Here is a 26,313-nt window from a genome sequence, read left to right as displayed (position 1 = left end):
TGTTTGTGTATAAGGATTTATACCTTTTAAGGTATAAATATACCTTATAACTCAATGCACTCAAAACATTTTCCTGCTTTGGGCAAGTCCTGCTTGGGGCTGCTTACCTGCTTATCTCTTCTGCCCTAAGTCTCCTTACAACTTAGGATAATTTTGTTTTAAAAATCCCAATAGAGTTAAAAAATGTAAATGCTCAAACTCCCAGCCACATGAACATATGAGTCTCATTTCAACCCTGCATCCAAATTCCATTGCCTTGCCTTATTCTCCTTAATATATCCCACTTCTCCAGACCCTTATTTTTTGACCCCCCTTTCCCCCTCTAGTCCTACTGCTGATGAATGCCTTTCCGCCATGGGTTTTGATAACTCATCTCTCTCTCTTTTAACATTCCCATAGCATATGAGAGGGACCTGGAAGAAGATGTTGTAGCAGACACCTCGGGACACTTCAAGAAGATGCTTATCGTCCTCCTCCAGGTATGTTGGCCCCTGCCCTCAGTATTGTCCCTTCAAATGTTTTGCAGTACTAATGGGTTCAATTCCTTGTCCTTTCTACAGGGCACCCGAGAAGAAGATGATGTTGTAAGTGAAGACTTAGTGCAGCAAGATGCCCAGGTTGGTGCAATTTACATGGTACCTTGCCCAATTAATGATGATCCAAAGCATGAACTTTGCTTCATCTTGGTACAACTCTAGATCTAAGGGATATAGGCATACTTGAAAATCTGGCCAATATCTTGCCCAGGTGATTCTTGCAGGTTTTGATATGAGTTCACTCTGCGTGCACAGACCCAATGCATCTGAACAGTGTATTTTCTCCACCTATCTGGTATCTGCAGTCGAGGATTTCATGCTTTTCTGAGCCAGTTGAAGAACTCAGCATTTCCTGGATGTTTTGTTTATGAATCCAAAGTAGAGTCTCTGGTTCTAAAGTACTGCATCTATTGAAATCAAACTGTTGAACCACTGAAAGCAGTCAGCTCTGCTTTCAAATACTTTGTAAGACTTCTGCACATACTTGTTGGGATGCAGGTATTATGAAAGGTCAAGTTTAGAAATTACTGGTGTTTACGGTACTTTTATATAAAAGCTACTGCATTTTTCCGTGTACAACATGCCCCCATGTATAAGATGACGCCTATTTTTTGGGACTGCTAGAAAAAAAGATTGAGGGCAAGATTGCCCAGTGTTGTTGATCACCACAGAAACCGATAACATGCCCAATCTCCTGCTGGCTGCTGCCACCAATCACCCCTTTGCTTTCCCTGTATAAGACAATCTGCAATTTTTGCCTATTATTCCTATGGAAAAAATATTGTCACACAGTAAATATTCCCAGCAACTTGAACCGCAGAGTGATGGTTTTCTTGTAAGTATTGTAAGATATGTGATCGGGACTAAGATTGCAATCTCCTGCTGAACATATTTCTCAAGTCTTTAGCAGTAAATAATACAATTTGATTTTTGTTTTGTTAAAGACTGAATAGCTTCCCAGTATGTCCAAATGCTGTGGGTTAAACTACAGAGCCTAGGGCTTGCCAATCAGAAGGTCGGCGGTTCAAATCCCTGCGACGGGGTGAGCTCCCATTGCTCGGTCCCAGCTCCTGCCAATCTAGCAGTTCAAAAGCACATCAAAGTGCAAGTAGATAAATAGGTACCACTCCAGCGGGAAGGTAAACGGCATTTCCGTGCGCTGCTCTGGTTCACCAGAAGCGGCTTAGTCATGCTGGCCACATGACCCGGAAGCTGTACGCCAGCTCCCTCGGCCAGTAACGCGAGATGAGCGCCACAACCCCAGAGTTGGACACGACTGGACCTAATGGTCAGGGGTCCCTTTACTTTTATGTCTTAATGCATCTAGTTGAAAGTAAGACCCAGTGATGACATCCTATTACAGTGGTACCTCTGGTTACGAACTTAATTCATTCTGGAGGTCCGTACTTAAGCTGAAACCGTTCTTCTCTTGAGGTGCGCTTTCACTAATGGGGCCTCCCGTTGCGCACGTGCCTCCGGCGCACAATTTTTGTTCACATCCTGGGGCAAAGTTCGCAACCAGGAGCAGCTACTTACGGGTTAGCGGAGTTCATAACCCAAAGCGTGCGTAACCAGAGATGCCAGTGTACGTGGTTTGCTGATTGCATAAGTCTGATAGATTTTGCTTATGGTTTTTGAGAATTCAATAGTTTCCTCTTGAGTTGCATGCATCATTGTTCTAAGACAAATTATTGTAGAGTTTCGATGTGAACTGGACTTCTTAATACTTGTCTCTTCATGTTGATCCCTGTTTTTAAACTGCTGCTGTTGTGTTTGTGTGTGTTTGTGCTTTCTAAAAGAATCTGTTGGATGCTGGGGAAGCGAAATGGGGCACAGATGAAGCCGAATTCATTTACATTCTTGGAAGCCGAAGCAAGCAACATCTTCGGCTGGGTGAGCTTGAGCACTACATTCAAATACAGTGGTACCTCAGTTTACCCGAACACTGAGGTCCAGCGCCAAGGGCCTTCTGGCAGTTCCCTCACTGCGAGAAGCAAAGCTACAGGGAATCAGGCAGAGGGCCTTCTCAGTAGTGGCGCCCACCCTGTGGAATGCCCTCCCATCAGATCTCAAAGAGATAAACAACTACCTTACATTTAGAAGACATCTGAAGGCAGCCCTGTTTAGGGAAGTTTTTAATGTGTGACATTTTAATGTATTTTTAATCGTTGTTGGAAGCCGCCCAGAGTGGCCGGGGTACAAATCATTTATTTATTTATTTATTTATTTATTTATTTATTTATTTATTTATTACTAGCTGTAAGGTTTTCAGTGGCTGCTCATGAGTAACCAGGCTGACTTCGAGGTTTCTGGAACTAAGTTTCTTTATTGTGCAAATATGTACAGTGCAGCTATAGAAAAGACGTCCAGCTCATCCTTCGTCAGAGTCCGGGAATGACCCCTTCCCATTCTTTGCCCAGCATAAAAGCCGCGGGATGCGGAACCCCCGCCTACCCCCTCTGCATCCTTCCCCCCAGCGCAAGTGGGGAGACGGAAGAGGCGCCTCCCCTCCAGCCTCTGCTTAGTGCGAGGGCTCTCTTCCCCTGTCAGAGCACTGACTCCTACTTCCCAGTCCCATCTCTCCCTCCCCACTAGAGGGATCACTGCCTTCCTCACTGGAGGAAGATGGATTATTCAGCAGTTGAGGTGGGCAGCCCCCTGACACTATTATTACTATTAATGAACTTAATCCATTCCGAAAGTCCGTTCTTAAACCAAAACCATTATTAAACCGAGGCGCGCTTTCCCTAATGAGGCCTCCCACTGCTGGTGCCCTTCCACCATTCAGATTCCGTTCTTAGACCGAAGTAAAGTTCTCAAACCAGGACACTATTTCCGGTTTTGCGGAGTTTGTAAACCGAATCATTCTTGAACCGGGCTGTTCTTAAACCGAGGTACCACTGTATTAGGTTACAAACCACATCTTACACCTCTTTTTAGCCAAACATCACATGTCTTCGCAGAGTGCATACCCGTTAAGACCCACCCACACTTCTGCTTGTCCCGTGCCCAGGCCCGAGTGATTTTCCGCTTGTCTCACTTTCTAGGCATGAGTCTGAGCAGTTTTGCCCTTGCTCCTCCCCTTTCCCTGGGAAAACCCATTATTTAGTGATAAACTGACACAGACATTAATCCAGAGAAAACCCGATTGACATTTGCTTTGATTGAGAGCTAAAGAGTGGATTTCCCCATGTGGGGGAGCGGTGGAGCAAGGGCAAGTCTGGATGAGCCCTTAGTTACTACCGGTATATACAGAAGGAGTCCTTAAACTTGCCCTCTAGTGGCTAAATTATATAACTGACAGGGCCTTATAGGTGTTCTGCCTGAGTTGTTCTTTGCCATTTGGTTATAATGCTACCTTGGCTCCTAAGAACACTTTTTTTTCTGTTGGATGAATTATTTGATTAGGGGAGAAGTTCAGTGCTGAGCAGAAAACTCAATAGTGCGACCCCTAAGTGACCATCTTCGCAGGTAACAATGAGATAGGAACCTTGACATAATGAACCATAATGAGCTCAAGCTGCATGCAGCTCAGTCAATCCCCTCTTCATGCAAGTGGGTAAACATATCAGGAAAAGAGCTTAAGAGTTACATCTGAACCTAAATTTGTGACTTGTTTCTGCCTAACAAACCAGGATTTGTAAACAAACAACAAACCTCGTTTTAAGGCTGGTTGTTGATCATGGCTTCTTGGCGGGGGAAACATGTTAAAGGACAACAAACCACAGCTCCCGCTTCAGATGCAACTTTAAGCTAACTACAAACCATAATCTTAAATTCTGACATCATGCTAAGCCTGTCCTCTTCCTGACTTGTTTTCCTGCTTACACAAATGGGGTGGGCGAGGGAGCAACTAGGCTGCATGCACCAGCACAGTATGATTTAGTAAGCCACCCCAAGGCAAGCCCTGCTGGATCAGTCCAGCTATCTGTTCTCGCAGTGGCCAACCAGATGTCTGTGGGAAGCCAAGGTTCTTGGATTATTATTTTCTACAAATGCAGCCATTGTGGTTTTGATGCCACATTCAAACAAATCCAAAGTTAAATCTGAAAACTGTTGTCATTGGAATGTTCAGTTCAGTGGCATTGACTGTCGATTGACCTAGAGTGCAGCCTTCTTTGCGCACAGCAGTGAACCAGAGGCTGGCGTGTGTGAGACTATCCTTCTTCTATGCTTTCTTTTCAGTCTTTGATGAGTATCTGACGATCGCTGGCAAGCCCATTGAAGTAAGCATCCGGGGAGAGCTGTCTGGAGACTTTGAAAAACTGATGCTAGCTGTAGGTAAGTGGGTCAGATTTTGTATTTTGAAGTGGTATAACAGACTTGAAGTGGTGTAGCAGACTCCGAAGGTCAGACCCTTTCAGCCCTAAACCTGTGGGTCAATTCAAAATTAAAGATGTCAAGATCTTTGCTAACCCAGTTGATTTTGGTTGTGCTTTAACAAGAGGGAGACACCTAAATTTTCTTTAGCTCTGAACTCCAGCTCTGGATTAGGCACATGACTTGATTTAAGGGATGGGACTTTTCAGTATCATAAGGTGTGCGGGAAGGATGAGAGGCAGAACTGATCTTGTCATCGTGGAATTGCAAAGAGTGTTGGGGGAACAGAACAGAGAACTAGAGATAGGGATGGAACGGAGTTTCCAGTAGGAGGGTCTGGCTGACTCGCTGGAACCCGGAACAGGAGCAATATGCACAGCATAATTTTCTTACAAGTCTCATTTGTGTTCTCTGAATATTCCAAAGCATTTTCACTTTTGTGTCTCGGCTCAGGTTTTGAAGGGCTATGGAAGCGATCACATTTTGCTAACCAGCAGGCAGGGAACATAAGCCTCTAGTTAACACCCTCTCCTGATTCTTCTTTCCACAGTGAAGAATATCCGGAGTACAGCAGAGTATTTTGCAGACAGGCTCTTCAAAGCCATGAAGGTGAGAGGTATTCCAGGTGCCTTGGACAGTGGATTTATCCCCCTCTTGAATGCTTTGTGATCATCTACAGGTGAAACTCAAAAAATTAGAATATTGTGGAAAGGTTAATTTCTTTCAGTAATTCAACTTAAAAGGTGAAAGTAATACATGCGATAGACTCATGACATGCAAAGTGAGATACTTCAAGCCTTTATTTGTTATAATTGTGATGATTATGGTGTACAGCTGATGAGAACCCCAAATTAACAATTTCAACTTTGGGGTTTTCATCAGCTGCATGCCATAATTATCACAATTATAACAAACAAAGGCTTGACATATCTTGCTTTGCATGTCATGAGTCTATCTCATATATTAAACTCCAGTAGCTAATGAAAACAATTGCTTACATAAATGGACTTTTCCATGATATTCTAATTTTTCGAGTTTCACCTGTACATGTTGCACTGTACATGTTATAGATGTTCTGTTAAATAAATTACTGCATTTAACTGGTCCTGTTGTTTTTGTTCTAAAAGCAGCTTGTCAGTATTGAGGCTCTGGAGGGCAGGGGTTTAGTCCTTTCTCTGCCACTTTGGTCCTGGCTTAAATTCCCACCTATCTATCTTGCCACTAGCCTCTGGAGATAACTGTCCATTGATAGTAGTCCCGCCCCGCGTCCCGCCCCCAATTTCCCCTCTATTCTAATGATATTTGAGGAATATCGATTTCCGAGAGCTTTCAGTACAAACATAACAGCATTTCTAGAATTAGCCTTTCAGCACCAGTGTCTTTGATAGTGGGGAGCACTTTTTGGTGATTCATGCTTTCTTAGCACTCTGTGTAAAACCCTTATAGAGGCATAAGGGGTAGAATCAACCCACTTCCTGCAAAACGGCTGGGAGAGAGAAAGCTCACTCCCCACCATGGACCATTGGAGCAACAGCTGTTCTGATACCCACCTGCATTACCAGTGATTGTTCTCAGCCTATCAAAGGGCAGCCATCAAAGTCCAAAGGGTCCAGAACTGCAGGATAGCTTCACTTCAGGGAAGATGTAGCTTACCTCAAAAGAGGTCCAAGCAGTGGCAGAGGAACCCTCTCCGGCACCCGGGGTGGGACACCAAGGGACAGGGTGAACTGCCCGGTGGCGCATGTGCGACGTCTGTACGGACTGCGTATGGGATGCCACTTGCACGGCGTCCGTATGGGGTGCCGCTCACACGCACCATCTGTATGGGCATCCGTACGGGCAGCATCCTGTACACAGTGTGCATGTGTGGCAGCCCATATGGATGGCATGTGAGAGCTGCCCATATTGACTGTGCACGCCCTCAGCTGCTCTACACCTGGGGGGGAGGAAGAGGCCATCTTGTCACCCACCCACCCACCCCCGAGTGGCGCCCGGGGAGGCCCACCCCCTCTGCCCCCCACTTCGTACGCCCCTGAGTCCAAGTACCTTCAAAGTGCTTAGGCCTCTGCATTTGGGCTTTGTTCAAAGCAGGTTCATTCATTCATTTGATCACATTCCTCAAAAAAGAGCCCAGGGTAATGTACATCAGGCATATAAACAAAAGGCAGTGAAACAGTACTTGTGTTCATTAATGTTTTTAAGCAAACCCTGATTTCCACCCACCCCCACTTCGGGATATTTTGTGTGACCCTTGTTGATCTATTTCAGGGCTTAGGAACGAGGGACAACACGTTGATTCGGATCATGGTGTCACGCAGTGAGATTGATATGTTGGACATCCGGGAGATATTCCGGACTAAATACGAGAAGTCACTGCATCACATGATTGAGGTAAATGCTGATTTGCAGATGGTCTACAATGGAGAAATGAGGGGGGGATTCTTCCTTCTGCTCCATAATGGAACTGCCCCGCTCCATCTCTCATACCTCGCATTATGCTTGGGAAAGATCATCGCCGGAGAAAGGCTTGGATAGCCTTAGAGCATGTAGGGACAGACTTCAGAATTGTGGGATCTGCTTTGTTTTTTTCGCTGGAATCTTGAGACCCACCAGTGGAGTCAGGTGTAGAAATAGTGGCTTAGAAGGGAGGGTGGAATGGAAACTCTGAGAAAAGGGCAGGAACTCCCTGGAGAAAAGGTGGGATATAAATGTAATAATAAATAAAATAAAATTCAGGAACAGGGTGCCTCAATGTAAGTACATGATCAAGCCAGGATTTTGTTTTCTGTACTAGGGTTGACCTTGCAATCATTCACACAAAAGTTCATTCCTAGTTTTTCCCCAAGTAGCCCTTAAAAAAGGGTGGGGGTTGTTAACAAATTTTGGGAGTGAGAAACACTTGCCAATCTACTGCAAATCACTCAGCAATGAAGTACTGCCTCCTGCCCACCCATACCTTAGAGAGCTGCTTGAGCTAAGCTTTACTTTCTGAGAAACTTATTTGGTGTTTTTGGCATTCATTTGCCCTTTTCTATAAGAATCCACCTCGTGTGACTAAAGGATTTGGGGTTTTTGTTTCATTTTCTAAACAAAATTCTAGTTCAAGAAACCCTGAAATGGAAGAAAACTTGGGTCCTGTTTCCAGGCTTCCCACAGCCATCTAGTAGGCCTTTGGTCTGCGTGTTGTGACGTATTTGCTTCTGGGGGCAGAACAAAGAGTTCCCATAACCCTCTGTTTTAAGCTGCAGTTTTGAATCTCGTGCTCTCTGCTGTGGGTATGGGAGAATTACCAAATCCTTTAGGCCACCTTAACTTGGGAGTTTTTGTCTTGTGGGTGGCTTGTCCATAACAGTTGATGCTTTGAGTGCTTGTGTGTATGTGCATTTCAAACCTGCCATCTTTTATTGCCTTTGCAGAGTGACACATCTGGTGAATACAAAAAAGCGCTTCTGAAGCTGTGTGGGGGAGATGATGAGTAAGCTCTACTACTAGTTAAACATTGCTCTGTTACTTTTATTTCTCTTATCAAGGCTAGTCAGTAGCTGTTTTACTGTCTGAGTCGGGTACCAGCCCCTGATGAGTTAAAATCATAGTCTTGGAAATCCACCCTAGTTTGTCATGCTGCTAAACTTTAGGTTTACCACAGACCTGCAAAGACAGTGGGAAATTTTCCATTGGCAAAGATGCTAAGGTTCTGTTTTTGAAAATACTACTCATTTATTAGTTAAAAAATGTGTGGACACTAGAATAATTTCCTCTTTAATTTCGGGATGGGGGGCATGCCTTTTTTAGTGGCCTTTAGTTGCTGGAAGCATTTTAAAAACCAGACTGCTGTCAGTGCACCATGCGGATTCCTTTGAATGCAAGTAAAGCTCTTTAAGAAAAAACTTAGGGAGAGAAGGTGTATATATTTATTTGACAGTGACCTTCTGACAATGTTGAAAGGCATATTTTCAAACTGGGATAGGAAAGAACCTTTTCATCCTACACTAAGTTTGTCATACAGCAGGGCTCCCAAGGGTTTTCAAGTCTAGTTTTGGTAAGCCTATAAGAGTCTGTGTCTGGGATGGGCAACTTCAGCATCCCTGGGGATCATTCTTTCCTTTTCTTCCTGGTCAAAGTGTACTGATGGTCATTGTTAAATGTGCCCCTCCTCCATCTATAGAATCATGGAATTGTAGAGTTGGAAGGGACCCTGGGGGTTATCTAGTCCAACCCCCTGCAATGCAGGAATCTCAACTAAATCCCATAAGACAGATGGCCATCCAACCTCTGCCTAAAAGCCTTCGAGGAAGGAGAGTCCACCACCTCTCTTGGGAGTCTGTGCCACTGTCAAACAGCTCTTACTGTCCAAAGGTTCTTCTGATGTTCCCACACTAGTGGCCCAGCACCACAATAAAACTGGTACCATCCTGTGTAGGGATATGGCAATGGACGCAATTGGGTATTGCCAGGGCATTCCATTTAAAATGCAAAGAAGTGTAACCACGCCTTTTCTTCTGTCCCAGTGGGGTGAGTGGGTGAGAATGGCACCAGCTGACTAATTCAAGGCCTACATAGTATGTTCATGTGTCTCCATGAAGTTCATAGACCTTGTGTCCTATCCCCTCCCTTTTCAGTGCTGCAGGTGAGTTCTTCCCTGAAGCTGCACAGGTGGCGTATCAGATGTGGGAGCTTAGTGCAAGGGCCAAAATAGAGGTCAGAACCTGCTCCTCCCCTCTTCTGCCTGCCCTTTGCTGGCTTGAAACCACAGCTGCTTTACTCTGCGTGCTGCTGACCCCTTTCTGCTAGGCCTCTTGGTTAACCTTCCTGTTCAGTGCGCTGCCACTGTAACCAAACACCTCCTTAAAACATGCATTTTAACAGATACGGCTTCATGGCAACTTTCCTCCTTACTCCTGGTCTTGTGAATGTCTATGAATTGACTCCCTTGAGATTCTGGTTGCTTCCCAATACACACTAGCATGAAATAGCTCTCTACTAATATACTGATATGATTAAAGGGAAGGGGGGTAGCCTGATGAGGTTGCATTGTCTTAAGTGCCCACTGCAGTGAATTACCCTGACCCTGCATCAGTGCAGTCTCAGGAATGCAAGTACAATGCTAGAAGGTAGTAGAAACATCCCTTATGCATCCTTGCAATTACCTTAAACTAATGGAGCTGAACGTGAAGGAATCAATCCACTTTGCCTCTTAACAACATCTTGCTATAAGTAGACTCTGCTTTTTTATGGAGTATTCAAGATACTGAGTTACCTACTAATCTCTTTCAAAGGGTGAATTTGCACACCACATGTTTCATGTGATAGTTCCAGATATCACTTTATTAACTAACCCTGTAGCCATCGCAGATTATTTTCCCATCATGGTATACAGTTGCTTAATGCCAGGAAGCAACTCAAGAGGTAGTGATAACCTGTGGCAATTGCCATAACTGGAACAGACTGTATGAACTGACCTTACTTCCCCTGCATGTGAAAGAGGGAACCATGTTCTCAGTTCATAGAAAAGCCACCAGGCTGTCCTACTAGGAAATGGGGACCTGAATGAGGACATCCTCTCCCACCCCCACCCCCCAACTTTGGAAGGTGCATGGGGATAAAAAGTGTCTAGATGCTCTCTGATTTCTTTTTTATTATTCACACTTTCTTTCTCTGGAAAGCAATAGCACTTTTTAGGATATTATTTTTTGCCATTACTTGGAGACTTTCCCCCTGGCTTGGCTATTTTTCTTTTAATAAGCAAGAGGAATGTTAACTTCCCAGCTTGCTCTATCCCTGATAGCTGCTTTGCCCTTAACTTTCTGCTGGTTTCCCCTTTTCTCTCCCTTTCCCTTCAGTAGGCATGGTTTTAATCAAAACTTCTGTTTCTGTTTTTCTGTAGCTGAAAGGTACCATTTATCCAGCTGCAAATTTCAATGCTGATGGTGATGCAAAAGTACTAAGGAAAGCCATGAAAGGTCTTGGTATGTAAGGCTTTGCAAAGGAGTTATGCCATTCATGCAGTGTGGGAAAATAGTCAGTCTCCTGTATCCTGTGCAAAATATATAGGCTTGCAGGATGGGGGAAAATTCAGAGGGTCTTAAAAGTCCAATTTTCTTCACTGAAATCTATCCTACCTGAAACACTTTTTAAGTGCATTATCCTACACCAAACTTTTCCAACAAAGTACCCTCCAGATGTTGTTGGACTACAACTCCCATCAGTCCAAGCCAACATTGTCAAGAGGGATGATGGGCATTATAGTCCGAAACCTCTGAAAGGCACCAAGTTGGGAAAGGCTGTTCTACAAGATATGTCTCCAGAGCAACTCCTTTCAAGACTGGGGAGGAGACTTCTTACCTCCTTTTCCTCATTGCTCTGTTTGCTCATTACTTTAAGCATCCTCCACATGGTATCTAGGAGCCAGGTCACAGGATGTAGTGTGGAGGCTGTTAAGAAGAAATCTCTGTGCTCTTGTGAGAGCCAGTGTGGTATAGTGATTAAGAGTGGTGGACTTGTAATCTGGTGAACCGGGTTCGCGTCCCCGCTCCTCCACATGCAGCTGCTGGGTGACCTTGGGCTAGTCACACTTCTCTGAAGTCTCTCAGCCCCACTCACCTCACAGAGTGTTTGTTGTGGGGGAGGAAGGGAAAGGAGATTGTTAGCCACTTTGAGACTCCTTAGGGTAGTGATAAAGCAGGATATCAAATCCAAACTCTTCTTCCTCTTCTTCTTGTGTATCTTGGTTCAGCCTAAACAGAGAGAGACCCAAGTTTACTGCCTATAGTTCCTTTGGTTTGTTGTACAGGGTCATTGGGGCATGCAAATTTTTACGATTTGCAAAATGGCAGAGGGAATGGCACAAGTAGATTCACATATTTGTAGAAAGCTGGAAAATATTGGCCTGCCCCCCCCCCCCGAAATGACTTTTGCTCTTGCCAATGAATGAATAGCAAAGTCTCAACTTGGTGTATGCTCATTTGAACAGTTTCCCTACCCTTGATTGGTATCAGTGGGACTGTGTCAGTTGTTTGTTCCCCAGGATAAAATGTAGGAGTAAAGTATAAATACTTTTTCTGAACTTTTTGAGTTGTCAAAAACCGGATCAGTCATAGTTTATTTACATTGGGTTTCAGGCACTGATGAAGGTGCTATCATTGAGGTTGTCACACAGCGGAGTAACACTCAGAGGCAAGAAATCATACAAGCATACAAGTCTCATTATGGCCGGGTAATTAGAGCATTATCTCTATTTTTCTATTGTTCTTCCCAGTATGTCTTTCCACCACCACCATTTATTTGTACTTTCCTTTCATCTGCTGCTGTTTCCTCCAATGCCCATAGATGTGTCCTTAAAAAAATAAATAAATCCCTTTTTAAAAGCAGGAATTTAGCATTATTATTATAATCTATGGAAGAAATTCAACTCTTCTAATCATTGCATCTGCACATGCATATTGGCTTGCCAGATAAAATGATTCCCCTCTCTTCACCCTTGTGCTGTTCTAGGGGTTCTTCTAACCCCCCCCCCAAGAACCAATTGAGGGGGGCATATGGGGCAAAGAGAGGAAGGAAAGCCCATTGCACAAGCAGAAGTCCTTTCAGAAGCTTTCCATTAATAGGATTCGTTAGGTGAATCTCGCCCATTATTTTATTTCTGAACCACCCTTCTTCCCATAGGATTCCAGCAAATTAAAGCACATCACAAAAATGGATTGAGTGGTATTTAGCTAAGTTTTTCGCAGAGTAAACTCATTGGAATTAATGGACCTAACACGGTCATGTTAATTTCAGCAGGTCTGCTCTGACCAAAACTTAGTTCAATATCACCCACCATCTTTCCGCTGCTTGCTTATATTTCACTTTTAAGTCAAAAGCCCCACCCCAAGCAGCTGACTGTTTTAATTACTTGTAACTGGACAAGATGGTAGAAAATCTAGGAACTGCTTGCTTGTTTAAAAAAGAAAAAGCAATGGATAGAATAACTGTGTGTGTGTTTATGGGGCTGTGGATCAAGGCCAAAGTACTTGGAGAGGGTGGAGGGTTTTTTATCCTTTCCAGCCTTTGCTGTTTTCCCAGTGAAAATCCCTCTGAACCTTATCTTTGCCCTGTGTAGAGCAAAACATAGAATTATCTGTCTACGTAGGACAAGTTAGACTATTAGCTTGGGAAAACAGTGCAGGGGGAGAGTGGTTAAACCCATTCTCCTTTCCCATTGTCATGGGTGAATGTTAAATCAAAACTACTGATCCATTTAGCTCAGTATTGCCTGCCTGATGGGCAGCAGTCCTTCAGGGTTTCAGATCTGTGTTTCCCATGATAGGACCTGATAGCTGACCTGAAATCTGAAGTATCGGGGCCCTTGGCGAAGGTTATCCTGGGACTGATGATGACACCAGCGCAGTATGATGCTAAGCAACTGAAGAAAGCTATGGAGGTATTGTAGCTTTGAACACATACACCCACCCACCCACCCAAATGTGACTTTATTGCTTAACGTTATATAACAGCAGGCCCTGGGTGCATGGAAGGCCCCCCTCTTTCTAAATTAGGTTCTGTGAATGGAAGCTCGCCTAACTGATACAGTGGTACCTCGGGTTACATACGCTTCAGGTTACATACTCCGCTAACCCAGAAATAACACTTCAGGTTAAGAACTTTGCTTCAGGATAAGAACAGAAATCGTGCTCTGGCAGCGCAGCAGCAGCGGGAGGTCCCATTAGCTAAAGTGGTGCTTCAGGTTAAGAACAGTTTCAGGTTAAGAACGGACCTCCGGAACGAATTAAGTACGTAACCAGAGGTACCACTGTACTTTTTAAGCATCAGTGAGATGAAAAGGAAACTTTCCCATTGCTTTGGTACTCAAAGGACATAATGATGCGTAAGGAACAGGACAAGCTGAAACTCTCCCAAGTGTTTCTATATAGATCCAGAACAAGCAGGCTTGTTTGACAGGAGGAAACTGGAAGTCCACTTGTTGCCCTGGGGGCTACAAATCATAGAGGCTCAGAGTTACATAGCCCTGGTTTGTAGTAAGATTCCCCAATTCCCCATGCCACCTTTAGGAACTAAAACTGGGAATTCCTTTTTTGTACTCAACCTTATCAAACAGTATGGAATCTACCCCCACCCCCAAAAGATAGTTCCAGGATTCAGATAGTTCCAGGATTCAGATCTCTCAAAGGAGAAAGGGGAGGTAGGGAACCCCCCACTCGGCTTTCCCCTCAATGAGATTCTTCAGCCCTTGTGAGAATGTTAGGGATATTTCATCTGGCCTAGCATAACCCTCTGTTCCTGATTCCAGTTCTAGCTGACTAATCCGTGAACCACCCTCCTTTTATTGAGGAGTTGCAGGGGGTTTCTGGAGGTCCCTGTGAGCTCAAGGGCTGGTATTCCCTAGCTGTGAGATGCCTCGCATCCAGAAATGTAGCCACTTGCAGACAGTGCTCCCCCCCTAAAATAAAATAAAATAGGTGCTCTGCTTGTAGATACTCTGAAATATATTCTAACAACCGTCATGTGTCCTTATAATCCTTTTAGGGGGCTGGAACTGATGAAAGTGTTCTCATTGAAATTTTGGCCACTCGGAACAACCAGGAGATCCAAGCAATTAACGCAGCATATAAAGATGGTAAAGTTCTCTAAAGCGCAGGACCCCTCTTTAAGGAATTGGTGGACTTATAAACACACATTCTGTCTGTGTATGTGTGTGTGTGTGTGTGTGTGAGAGAGAGAGAGAGAGAGAGAGAGAGAGTTGCCCCCATGTTTCCCGTGAAAATAAGGCCATTGTGCATCCATATGCCAATATGTGAGTATGCAATGATCACAATTAGGAAAGACAAAATGCACAAAATCAATCTTCAGGTGGGAAGTAGGATGAGGATCAGTCCTCTGCGCTATGTTTCTAATACCCCCATCGTGATGTCTTCCCCCCGCTCTTTTTTCAGCCTACAGTAAGTCTTTGGAAGATGCACTGAGTTCTGACACTTCGGGGCATTTCAAAAGGATCCTCATCTCTCTGGCTCTGGTAAGGACTCTCTCCTGCATGCCTCCCAAATAGCAGGACAAGTAGAAACCACTGAACTGTTTCCTGACCCAAAGGTGGATAGAGGTGGTTGAAGGAGTTGGCTGTGCTTAGCCTGGAGAAGAGATGATTAAGGGGCGATATGACAGCCAGGTAGTTGCTTCTTTGATGGAGTGAATTGGTTTTCTGTTACTACAGAGGACACGATCTGGAACCATTGGGTTCAAATTGCAAGGTGGTGGTGGTGGTCTGGAAGAGCAGTTCTGACTATGAGCTGCTCCAGCTGCCTTGAAAGGTGGCGAACTCTCCTTTTTGAGTATTTTTGAACAGAAGCTGAATTGCCACCTGTCAGGGATGCTTTATTAGTGGTGGTGGTGGTGGGGGTTTGACCAGATGGCAATGGGAGCCCCTTCCAACACTATGATAGGGGAGCCTGTGATGATTTCTGCCTGTTCTGCATGCGTTAAAAGTCACAGCTGAATGAAAAACCTGGCAACCTACTTGGAAACCAAAGGCTGGTTTACGTTGTTCTGCCTGTCTCTGCACCACCTCCTCCTTTTTGTAAAGCTAGGTTATTTTTTGCTGCCCCACCGCAATATGCATCACATTTTGCAAAGCGCTAGCCACGATGTTGTGGTCACCTTGTGTCTAGAATTAAAGCAGCATGCCAGTGTCCACTCCTCAGCTGTGAGACCCCCACGTGTTGAATGGTAGGCAGCACCCATCTTCCTCCTGCCATTAGTTATTTCCACAGGACAAGAGTGGTCGGTGGATGGGGCATACTAGAGATGGATGGTGGCAGCGGTGATAGCTCTGTCAGCATCAGCTAGATGCCATTGTGGTTGTCCATAAGGCATGGAGCAACATAACATTCTGTGCATTCTGGCCCAATTGTTACAGCATCCGGTCAGAGCATCCTCAGGATCCCCAGTTGCCTGAGGATATTGCCTGCTGGTGTCAGACTTGCTTCTAGTCATTTTTTACAGACGTTTTTTGCACCTTTATTCACTACTTTCAATGTTTGGACACAGGGGGCCCGTGATGAAGGAGGAGAGGACCTTGCTAAAGCTCAGGCGGATGCCCAGGTGAGAAATGCACACTTTAAAATATATATTCTTGAAATAAAACCACACGTGCAAGGGCAGTTATTTATTTCTACCTTTCCCCCACAAGGCTGGGAATTGAAAATGCTGAAATGATACTCCCTGATCTTTGCCTCTGCGTAAACTGATCTCCTGCACTCCATGCTAAATCATGTTTCTGTGACTCCAGATACATTGGAAATAAGATACCAGAGACTCCCCGCCCCAAAATAGTTTTCTGGTGTTTTTAAATGCCATCATATTAATGACAGTGTTGCAAGTCCTAGAATAAAGAGTTGTACCATCCAGAGATTTTCAATTAATATAAAGAGGTGGTTTCTAGTTTGGGAGTTTATATGTTTTGTTGCACACCATGGCTGTAGTTTTGTAATCCATAATAAGGACAGCTGTATTAAAAATGGAAAGTGATTAGGTAATCCATTTTATATGCACATAGTTTGTTTATGTGCCCCCAGCTACGTTCTGATTTATGTGGAACGATGCAGTTAGCATTGTTACCATGTGGGGGAGTGCTGATACTTCTGCATGCTTGTGCATGTTTTTAAACCGACTGTGCTTTGTTGCTGCTGAGTCTACTTAGGCAGGAGAAAGAGAGAGATACAGAGGCTGGTGGCTAAAATGCTGTATTTTAGGCAGGTCATGGCAAAACTAAACGTGTGTCAATTAGTGCCGAGCAGGGTGAGGATGCATAATGGGACGTTCAGAATACACCTAAATTGTACTTGTTAGCGAGACCACACAATACAACCCACCTCTCCCTTCACAGCATCTAATTCTAGCATAGATGTCACATCGGCAGACTGAAACTGCAAGCACAATTATTTTGGCATGTCACTTTCCTTCCCCTCCACCTCACCCCAATCAACCAGAACTATTATTATTTCCTGCCATATACAGAATCAAGCCCCTCTCATCTTCCATGTCGATTTTGCCTTAGATTTTTAATTTCTGCTCCAGTGCAGAATGTTCTCTTTCCCCACAATTCTTGGTCCGTCTTTGGCTTGTCTCCTCTTTCTGGAAGCTCCTTGGGGCACAGACCTTGTGTTCTTGAAGTCTTGCGAAACTCGGCGTATGTGTGCATGCATGTGATTAGAACATTCTTTACCCCAGGCCAAAGGAAGCTCCTTTGCAGATATGTTTCCCTTTCCTTTTCCATTCTCTTTTTGGCCATCTTCCATATCTGAGCATTGACAGATACACTTTTTCTGAACAAAGGGATATATTTTTCGTTTAGGCATTTAATTGGACACATAAAAAAATATCTGAAGGGCTGCACATGGTCTGAGAAATGAATCTGCTGCGACTTTTTGGGAGCCTGCAGATCTTGGCTTGAGAGATTAGAATGACCCTGTTTTTAATCTATGAAATCCTAAGAAAGTGCTGCACAGGCCTATCTCTGACCCTGTTGCCTTCCTCTCTCTCTCCCTCTTTCTCTCTGTTGTCAGGTTGTTGCTGAAACCCTGGTGAGTGCCTGCCATTTTTGTTGTTTGACACTTTATTCAGGACTCAAGGGGTGGACTCACACAGCAGTGCCTTCCAAACCACAGGGAGGTTTTTTAGAGTGACCACTTGTGCACTGTCAAAAATGAGGACGTGACTTCGCACAAAATGTGCATTTGGTAATTTATATGTACATATAGATGCAAAATCGCTGAAGTTTTAAATAGAAGTGCAATACATCTTGCCATAGTGGGAAGACTGTGGCCAGGTGAGTTATGTGCAGACACCCATTGCTGTCCAGCTGCTAACGGCTAATGGGCAGCTTCAAGGCTCCTCCTGCTTTCCTTTTTGGGGCTCTTTACCTTTTAAACTAGGCTTGCATTGGACAGCTCTTAAAACAGCAAACTGTCCTTTGACAGCCCTTCAAAGGGAGGAATGTCTTCTGCTTAGAGTTGGGCACATGGCCACTCAGAGGTGTGCCAAACCCATCTTAGCCCATATCTCACTGGCTGTTGGGCCTGCCCTACTGCCTGTATTCATCTGGCTCTCCCAACCAATGATAACCTGAAAACATCCCCTTACAGTAGTGGGAAAGGATAAATTATAAAAATCTACTGTTGGCTTGTTTAGGCCTCACTTCTCTCCTGCAAAACTGGGAAGGCAAGGGAGGGGGGAATGCTGCTTAAAGTACTGGGAGAGGAGCAGAGAATGTCAAAAGTTTGCATAAAGACCAATTAACTGCACAGGGAGGACAATTAAAAGCAATTGGGGGAATTGTTAGTGACCTGCTAAGTGATCCAAAACATAAGAGTGCCATTAGGTGTGCTGTACATTTCTCACTACATATGAAGCACATGGGAAGATGAATTGTCGTTGCATGTATTTATTGTCAAAGGGCAGTTTCACGCAACCTTTTTTGGTGTTTGGGAAGAAATGGTTGCTATTTCTGTGTGTTAATGTCCCACAGGTGACGATGCAAAATGTGACCTCCTTTTTTACCTGTTGTGGCAAAAAAATTAAAAACCAGCTGAGTTGTCCGTTTAGGGGTAGGAAGAGTTACATATAGCCTTGAGGTGTTCGTAAGCTACTTGAGGGTGAGGGGTGTCTTCTGTTATAGACCCATTAGGCCAGGAGTGGGGAACTGGATCTGGCTGGCTTGCCACATCTCCCCCCCCACCACCACAGGCCATGTTTGACAAGTCAGTCACCTGACATCATGTGGGCAAAGGCACATTGCTTTGCAAACCCCCAACAATAAGTGGATTGTCAAAGCTTGCAAAGTGCCCTGCATGGGACTTTTCAGGTATCCCGATCAACTACAGTCCCCCTTTTAGCCCACCTGCATCTTTTTACCTGCCCCATACTTGATCTTCTATATGCCTTCCTGTGTAGGGCCAATATGTGGCTTAAACAAAAGAACCTTGCAGGCCAAATGGAGAGGCCTGTCAGAACCAGAAGTTACACACCACTGCATTAGACCCTAATGATTAGGGAGTGTCTCTCAGTTATAGTCACATGGGACCTTTTGGAGCCTGGTGGTGATCTCTCACTGGATCATCTCAAATGGCAATATGTTTAGTACACATGGAGAGAGAATCCTACTTGGGCAGACTTCCACTTGTTGCCAGACTTCTCATAATAGTCACGGAAGCTTTTGCTGAGCTGCTTTCACAATCTTTGCTGCCATATTAATGCAGGAATACATAGCTACCATCTTACAGGAATGCACTAGTATATAGGCTCTGAGTAATCGAAAGGAAAATATTTCACTAGCCTGTATCCTTTGCTGTTCTTCCCCATCCCTTCAATCTTCTTTGGTTTCACAGAAATTGTCCGATGTTTCTGGTGATGATTCGACATCTCTGGAGACACGCTTCATGACCGTCTTGTGTACGCAGAGCTACCCCCAGCTCCGGAGAGGTAAATACGGAGGGAGTGGTGTGTTTGTTGAATGTTGTGGAGCCCGTGCCTAGATGCAGACTCACTGACCTGACCTTTCTCAGGCCGTGTTATTGTAGTTTGGAAAAGGGCAAGTATTACCCCCTCAGGGACTTTGAAGGAAAGAAGCTGCTGATGCAATTGTTGTGCTACAAAAAAGAAAGAAAGAAATTCTCCTTTAGCTCAAGAACACCTGCTCCTCTGATGGAATTCAGGGTTAGGAGGTTCGTTTCACCAACTGTACTTTTCTGTAGAACACCTTGATATTTGATACTTCCCTGTGGCAGCACCTAATCGCCCTTGGACATACTTGACCTTGCCTAACACACTGTAGAAGTGAACCAAGGGTATAGCAGTTTTATGACCCTGCTGTTGCCAGTCCCATGGCTCACTGAGGACAGTTGGCTTGTTCCCTACCTTAGCTTTTAGGTCAGTCCAAAGCTGTAGGGGGTTCTGATTTCTTATTCTCTACCCTCAATCCTTGTAGTCTTCCAGGAGTTCGTTAAGATGACAAACCATGACGTGGCACATGCCATCAACAAGCGGATGTCTGGAGATGTGCGCGACGCCTTTTTAGCCATTGGTGAGTGTCTCTTGCACGGGCATTAAAAAAAGAGGCTTGTGCTTTCCTTGCACATTGAGTGTGGACTTCAGCAAACCTTGCCCTGCCGAACTTGCTCTTGCAACTAGTCCACCTCAACAGTCAACCAAATTTTTAAAATATTCCTGAGATGAAGCAAGCTGGCCTTAGTTAAATTTCCTGTTGTGTTCCACTTGCAAAAAATGTGTGGAGTGGTAATTGTAATTTTATGTTGTGAACTGCCCTGAGGTCTGTGGGTATAGGGCAGTATACAAATTTAATAAATAAAAATAATAAAAATAAAGTATTTCACAGAATTCAGCTATTCCGGTGAATGGTATTACAGTGGTACCTCAGGTTACATACACTTCAGGTTACATGCTCCACTAACCCAGAAATAACGCTTCAGGTTAAGAACTTTGCTTCAGGATAAGAACAGAAATCATGCTCTGGCGGCGCAGCGGCAGCGGGAGGTCCCATTAGCTAAAGTGGTGCTTCAGGTTAAGAACAGTTTCAGGTTAAGAACGGACCTCTGGAACGAATTAAGTACGTAACCAGAGGTACCACTGTAATGTCTAAGGGAGGCTATATAGGTGACTTGTTATGTAACCGGTGGGGACTTAGCTATTGGCCTGTTGGGGAAGGAGTGGTAGGTGGGATGCCTCCTAACCAGCTGAAATCTTACATTGGCGCATGATGCACCTTTCCCAACATTGGTCTACATGTTTTCAGTCTTTATTGGTACAGCTTTGAGAGTTAGAAACTTGCTCTTGGTGATTTTGCAGATTTCAAACACCTGCGGCTTAGACTTGGCTGTCAGTGAATAGAATCTCACTGACATCATAACCCTTGGCATGGCTCAGCAGTATGTCATATAATTCGTAGACTAGAGGCTTCAAGCACTCTCTCTCTTTATCAGTGACTTTCTGCTTGGTTGCAGTATGTTGATTCCCTCAGGCTGGCTGACCTGCTTGCAATCTTGTTGTCCCGAACAGACTTTTTAAAATGCACCTTCACCAAGACTAACAGGAAATGGCCGCCCCCACCCCCTGCGAGCTTTGCCACCACTGAGCTCAAATGTGGCTTCTTCAATGGCTGCTTCTCTAGTCGTCTTGTAGCATGTCGGTGGGCCTGTTGAATTCACTGCAGACCCAGAGATCCCCTCCAGTGGTGTCCAGAGAAGGACGCTGGATAGACAAGAAGCCCGGAGAACAGTCATGAGAGAAGCAACACCTGCTGGATGCATTGCCCCTTGCTGCATAGTTAAAACATTTTGCAACATCCTTGCACACTTAAATTTTGCAATTCCCTCACAGAGCAGGAAGTGGCTACCCAACCATCCATATGGCTTTCCTCCTACTGCAAACAACAGAATCATGTGCAGTTAAAAAAAATCTATGGGATTTTTTTCTTTAATGGAGATGAGGCAACCACACTATATATTTATAGCCCTCTGCTTGCAAACCTGGGCTCTAGAAACCTACATCCATCTGTGACTGACCCAGATAGCAAACGTGAACCATTTCCCCCACCCTGTCAACCAAATTTGGACATTCAATACAGTAGTTTGGGGAGGGTGCTTTACAAGAGCTGTCTTTTCCTCTCCACTCCTTTCTTTCTGCACACAAACGAAAAATGCAACCTAAGACACCGTAGCTCTTTAAAAACATGGGTGTGGGGGTTGACTGAGATGGGGCTTCCTGTTCAATATTTTCATGTTGCACTGCTCTTTCTTTCAAGTGCGGAGTGTCAAGAACAAGCAAGCTTTCTTTGCTGACAAGCTGTACAAGTCCATGAAGGTAAAAACTACACTCCCTTTGCTGTTTTGGCTCTCACCAGGGAAGGAAAGGCTAGATCAGTAGCTTTTTAATTATTATGATAATAATCATCTGATTGCAAAGTAGGAGCTTGGGGTGGTTTCCTGAACAGGCCTGCTTTTGAAAAGGCCAGGGATGGCTAATTCCTGCTTGTGATTCACTGAAACAATCAAGAGGTCCCTTCAGCAAATAGTGTGTTGCTTGTGTGAAGGGAGTCAATTTGGAGAATTTGTCAGTGAAACAGATGCGGCAATGAGAGTCACGGTGCTCAACCCCAAGGCTTGCATCGTTCTCCCATTTCAAATAAAGAGATTGGGTGTGTGTGTGTGGCAGCAACAACAACTGAGTGAACGCGCTACCTGGGGCAGCACTGGTATGTGCCCAGCACCAGCTCATCTCTCAATGCTGATGTGCATTAGCAGAACGGAGCATGAAGCTTCTACCATCTGCCAAGTATCACTGTAAACAAAAGCACTCCACCTCTGGTTGATAGAGCTTGTTGCTATCTTTTCAAAGTATTTTGCTGATAGCAATGTGCGGGAAAGTCCCCTCACTTCCTGCCCTTGCTCTCTCTTTTTAAAAAACAAATTCTTACTGGTTTTTCTATCTCCCAAGGGTGCTGGCACAGACGACCGAACTCTTATCAGGATTATTGTCTCAAGGAGTGAAATTGATCTGCTCAACATCCGACGGGAATTTTGGGATATCTATGACAAATCTCTCTATCACATGATCGAGGTAATGAGAGGTTCTGGCTTTTGCCAGCACAAATGTGCCTGTTTGTGTGCAGTGAGCTGTGCTGACCTTTATTTGTTTCATGTACATCTTCGACTGGTTGTACTCATAGCAGCCTGTTCATACCAGGTGAATGTTCCACCCAAGCATATACAAACTGTCTGCATAGGTGGCAAAAAGAATGTGCAGTCATAGTAAGACTGCTTCACACCATTAGAATTTCCTCCATAGAGATATGTCTTCCTGTAAGAACAACCATAGACTAAAATTTGACGCGTATGAACATAGGTGCTTTACCACAACAGCATCTAATCAGATAGCTGCTATGAGTAGCAGGTGCCTGATCAATGTGCTTGTACACTTCCAAAATTATCTGGGCTTTTTCCTAGACAGAGAATGAGCAAAACTGTAACCTTCAAAAGCAGCCCTTCAGGTTTCTTTGAAGAGTAACTCATCAGCAAACAACATTAAGGAGATGCTAAAGGAAATGTAACATCCACATTAAGAAATGATACCATTTTATGTTATCTTAATAGTTATGGCTTATGCTAAAGAATCCTAGTAGTTTGAGGCTTCTCTGGCACAAAGTAATGATAGTTAAATCCATTTAAAGGCTGCAGTGTAGATTCATCAAAAGACACATGTTGGAATTGCCTTAAAAAGATTATTTTTAAGTTTCTATATCCTCCAATTTGCCAGTGAGGCTGATCACTTGTAGGCACTTCTGGTTTTCATTTTGTCTTCCTTTCTTTTTTGCAGAAGGACACCTCTGGAGATTACTGCAAAGCCTTGCTAGCCATTTGTGGGGAAGAAAAGTAACCAGCAGGTGATTCTTGTGGAAGCTTGTCCTTGTGTCTGTGCCGGCGTCACTCACATATGTGTAGCCTAGATATATCACTGTTGCTTTTAGAAGCATCAGGGGGTGTTTCGGATCCACTGAGAAGATTCACATTGGCTGGGAGGGGGGGAAGATATTGCAGAAGAGCTTAACACTGCAAACAACAAAGACCACGGGGATTGCTCAGTCCAGTGGGTGGGGGAGTTGTCCAAACTGGTGCAAAACTTAAGTATTGTACACAAGTCCAATGAAGTAGCACTGTTATAGGTATTTTAAACCAAAGAAATAAAATGTTACACGTTGCTGGCCACCGGAAGGCTCTGGTCTGCTTTTTCCCTCTTCTGTTGTAAGAAGAGAACATGTAAACAAGAGACACTAATTCTCAGTAAGATGCTGGGCGTGCAAAAAGCTCTCACATAGTTCCTATGTAGCAGTTCACAACTGTGTAGTCACAAGTGGTGACCCTCTCTTGAGTTGGGCAACTGCCTGACACAACACAAAATAAATGAATGATATTTGGGGCCTAGTTTCCTTACACTGGACTTCAGAGAAACTTGAAGGCAATATGGCTCTTCTCTGCTTTTGAGTCTCCAAAGCTTATTGTGGCAGAGATGAGACCTGACCTGTCTCCCAAGCCTGGAGAAGAGAAGAGCTCTGCCCCCATCAGCTTGCAGTGGGCCAATTGGTATGTTTCAGTTTCTCATTTTTTCATTCTTTCTCCACATTTCCACATCACTTAAAAAAAAATCACAAGGTCCTCATGAAAATTCATCAGCATCTTTGTGAGAATTAAGAAGACTTATTATTATTATTATTATTATTATTATTATTATTATTATTACCTCTCCAGTTAGATTCTGTATGTCAGGGAGGGCCAGGGAATAATAGTGACAGACCCTCACAGAATTGTCATCATAAATAAGAACTGTACATTTTACATATTCACATTTAAACGGTTACTTTTAATGAGGCCGTTCTAAGCACCAGTAATCATATTTTGCTTGCGTGAGTTCAGTTCCCTCAAGCAGGTAGCTGGCAGGGCTCTCATTTAGCAACAAGATAAGCATGATATTCAAGTTACTCGATAAAGCAGCAAATGTACAGGAGCTTTCTAAAGCTAGGAAGAGTCAACAAAGAGGCTTGTAAGTGGCTTGCTGATTATTTTATTTGTTCTGGCCTGAGGCCCAGCCGTAGAATCTCTCACAAGATGGTGCTTCTACCTCAGCTTCCTAGACTGAGGTGGTCCAGAAAGGGGACCATACACCGACACACTCCCTCCCCCATTTTATCCTCACAGCAACTCTTTGAGGTGGGTTAGGCTGAAAGACCATGACTGGCTCACAGTCAACAACTTAGCTCCGTGGCAGTGTGGAGATTTGAACCTGGGTCTCCCTAGCCCAAGTCTAACGCACCTAATTTAAGAGACACATGGTGCCAAATTTGTGGGGAGTTAAAAATGTTGTCATTTTGATACATCCATCTTGATCGTATCATGCTTTCAAATAAAAGGTTTGTTCCAATTGTCTGTTCCTCACACAGCTTCTCTCCCTCAGCTAAGCTCTGATATGAGAAGGGTCTTGCCTAGGAGAAAAATAACAGTGAGGGGCTACAGAGGGAAGATAACGATGGGGAAAGGGTCTGCATTCCTCACCCACATGCCTCTTTTGTTGCTAAAATGTGACCACCTCTAAGCCCCTCACCTCTATAATTGGGCCCTTTCTATATTATTTCACATGGATCTGCTGCCCTTTGCTCTCATTGGAAGCACTTGTCGTTGACGTCAAATGTGACAATTGGGGTTGTCGCTAATGTCTTCCCCAAATTGTGATCATGGCTTTCTCAACAGTGGCCCTGTTGCTTTGGAGGTGCAGTCTCCATCCCTTGGAATGTTGAAGAGGACTTTTAAGACTTCCTCCTTTCAGTGCCTGGGTTTTCAGGTTGCTCTGTTGCCTTATTAATTAGATTAATCTATGCAATGGTTTTTTTAAAAAAAAAAATGTAATTTTTTTTGTTACAGCAGTATTTTTTGTGCAGAATATTTCTCGGGAAGCGGAGTATACATTTATTAAATAAACTTTTCAAATCCTTTGTTCTCAGAATGGACCGTTTCCTGCAACAAAGGGGCTCGACAGTGGTCCATGAGGAATAAAGGCCTCTCCCACTCACTCAGTCACAGCACATTTGAATCCAAACATGTTTAAATATGGAAACTTATTTCTTACAACATACTGGGAAGGACCACCTAACAGCTGCATATATAACTGATTTAGGGACCACATCTGAGCTGTAGGCTGCCAGCTGGCCGTCTCTGAGTTAGAAATGGAGCAATATTTTTTTCTGCCCCCACCCCCAGCCCTATCAAATATGAATTGAGGCGTGGTGAAAACATGTTGCTCCTAAGGAATGTTTTGGAAAGGGTTGTGTGTGCAAGAAAGGCAAAGCTGACAGTCCACATTTTAACATTCAAAGGGCCCTGCCCTGAAAAAAATATCAATGTTCCGCTATGTTGAGGTGCCAGTTCCTCTTTCCTGGTTGTGTATCTAGTCCCTTCTGTTCCCCAGCTCCTGCCTCCGCTAAGGGCTGTGCTGGGTCGAAGCAATGCAACAGGAAAGAAACGTGTTAGTGTTTAGGTGAAATGAGGACAGCAAATAATATATTTTAAGGAAGGCAAGGGAAAATGGAAGTCATGAGAAAAACAATACCCTAGATAGTTCCCACAGGAAAAACCACTGTTGCTAAAGGTTACAGGTTCACAGTTGCATCCAGCTGCGTTGCATGTCCTCATCTCAAATTGGGCAGCCCAGATAAATCTTCCAGGAAAAGCTAATTATTTGTGTGTTGCAACGTTTAAAACAAAACAAAAACCCCACCAACTATAATTCTTCTCTTCATGCTGCATCCAGATGTCTGGAGCATATCCTCCCTGAGTCAGCGGGCAACAATATTTCACATCAGTTTTGCCACTAGCAGACTCTAGAAGGAATGTTTGCTATGGGGCAG

At 44.2% G+C, this 26,313-nt stretch overlaps 1 protein-coding gene across 2 annotated transcripts in view; it reads left to right on the top strand.

Annotated features, from left to right (window-relative positions):
• Window positions 1-23,624, top strand: part of ANXA6 (annexin A6) — a 43,295-nt gene extending 19,671 nt beyond the window's left edge. The window contains exons 7-26 of one of the 2 annotated variants that reach the window (XM_033140311.1): window positions 400-479; window positions 561-617; window positions 2,336-2,429; window positions 4,722-4,817; window positions 5,407-5,465; window positions 7,125-7,247; window positions 8,273-8,331; window positions 9,476-9,554; window positions 10,741-10,822; window positions 11,975-12,069; window positions 13,162-13,275; window positions 14,379-14,469; window positions 14,786-14,865; window positions 15,894-15,947; window positions 17,411-17,428; window positions 19,232-19,325; window positions 19,831-19,926; window positions 21,664-21,722; window positions 22,356-22,478; window positions 23,235-23,624. In XM_033140311.1, coding sequence (XP_032996202.1) covers window positions 400-479; window positions 561-617; window positions 2,336-2,429; window positions 4,722-4,817; window positions 5,407-5,465; window positions 7,125-7,247; window positions 8,273-8,331; window positions 9,476-9,554; window positions 10,741-10,822; window positions 11,975-12,069; window positions 13,162-13,275; window positions 14,379-14,469; window positions 14,786-14,865; window positions 15,894-15,947; window positions 17,411-17,428; window positions 19,232-19,325; window positions 19,831-19,926; window positions 21,664-21,722; window positions 22,356-22,478; window positions 23,235-23,294 — 1,613 coding nt within the window. In that variant the 3' untranslated portion in view covers window positions 23,295-23,624. The remainder of the gene's footprint in view (window positions 1-399; window positions 480-560; window positions 618-2,335; window positions 2,430-4,721; window positions 4,818-5,406; window positions 5,466-7,124; window positions 7,248-8,272; window positions 8,332-9,475; window positions 9,555-10,740; window positions 10,823-11,974; window positions 12,070-13,161; window positions 13,276-14,378; window positions 14,470-14,785; window positions 14,866-15,893; window positions 15,948-17,410; window positions 17,429-19,231; window positions 19,326-19,830; window positions 19,927-21,663; window positions 21,723-22,355; window positions 22,479-23,234) is intronic. The other variant, XM_033140312.1, reaches the window with a different exon arrangement.
• The last annotated feature ends 2,689 nt before the right edge of the window (window positions 23,625-26,313 follow it).

Source organism: Lacerta agilis, chromosome 2 (genome assembly GCF_009819535.1).
Source record: "Lacerta agilis isolate rLacAgi1 chromosome 2, rLacAgi1.pri, whole genome shotgun sequence".
NCBI lineage: Eukaryota > Metazoa > Chordata > Lepidosauria > Squamata > Lacertidae > Lacerta > Lacerta agilis.
This window is presented reverse-complemented; position numbering and strand designations above follow the sequence as displayed.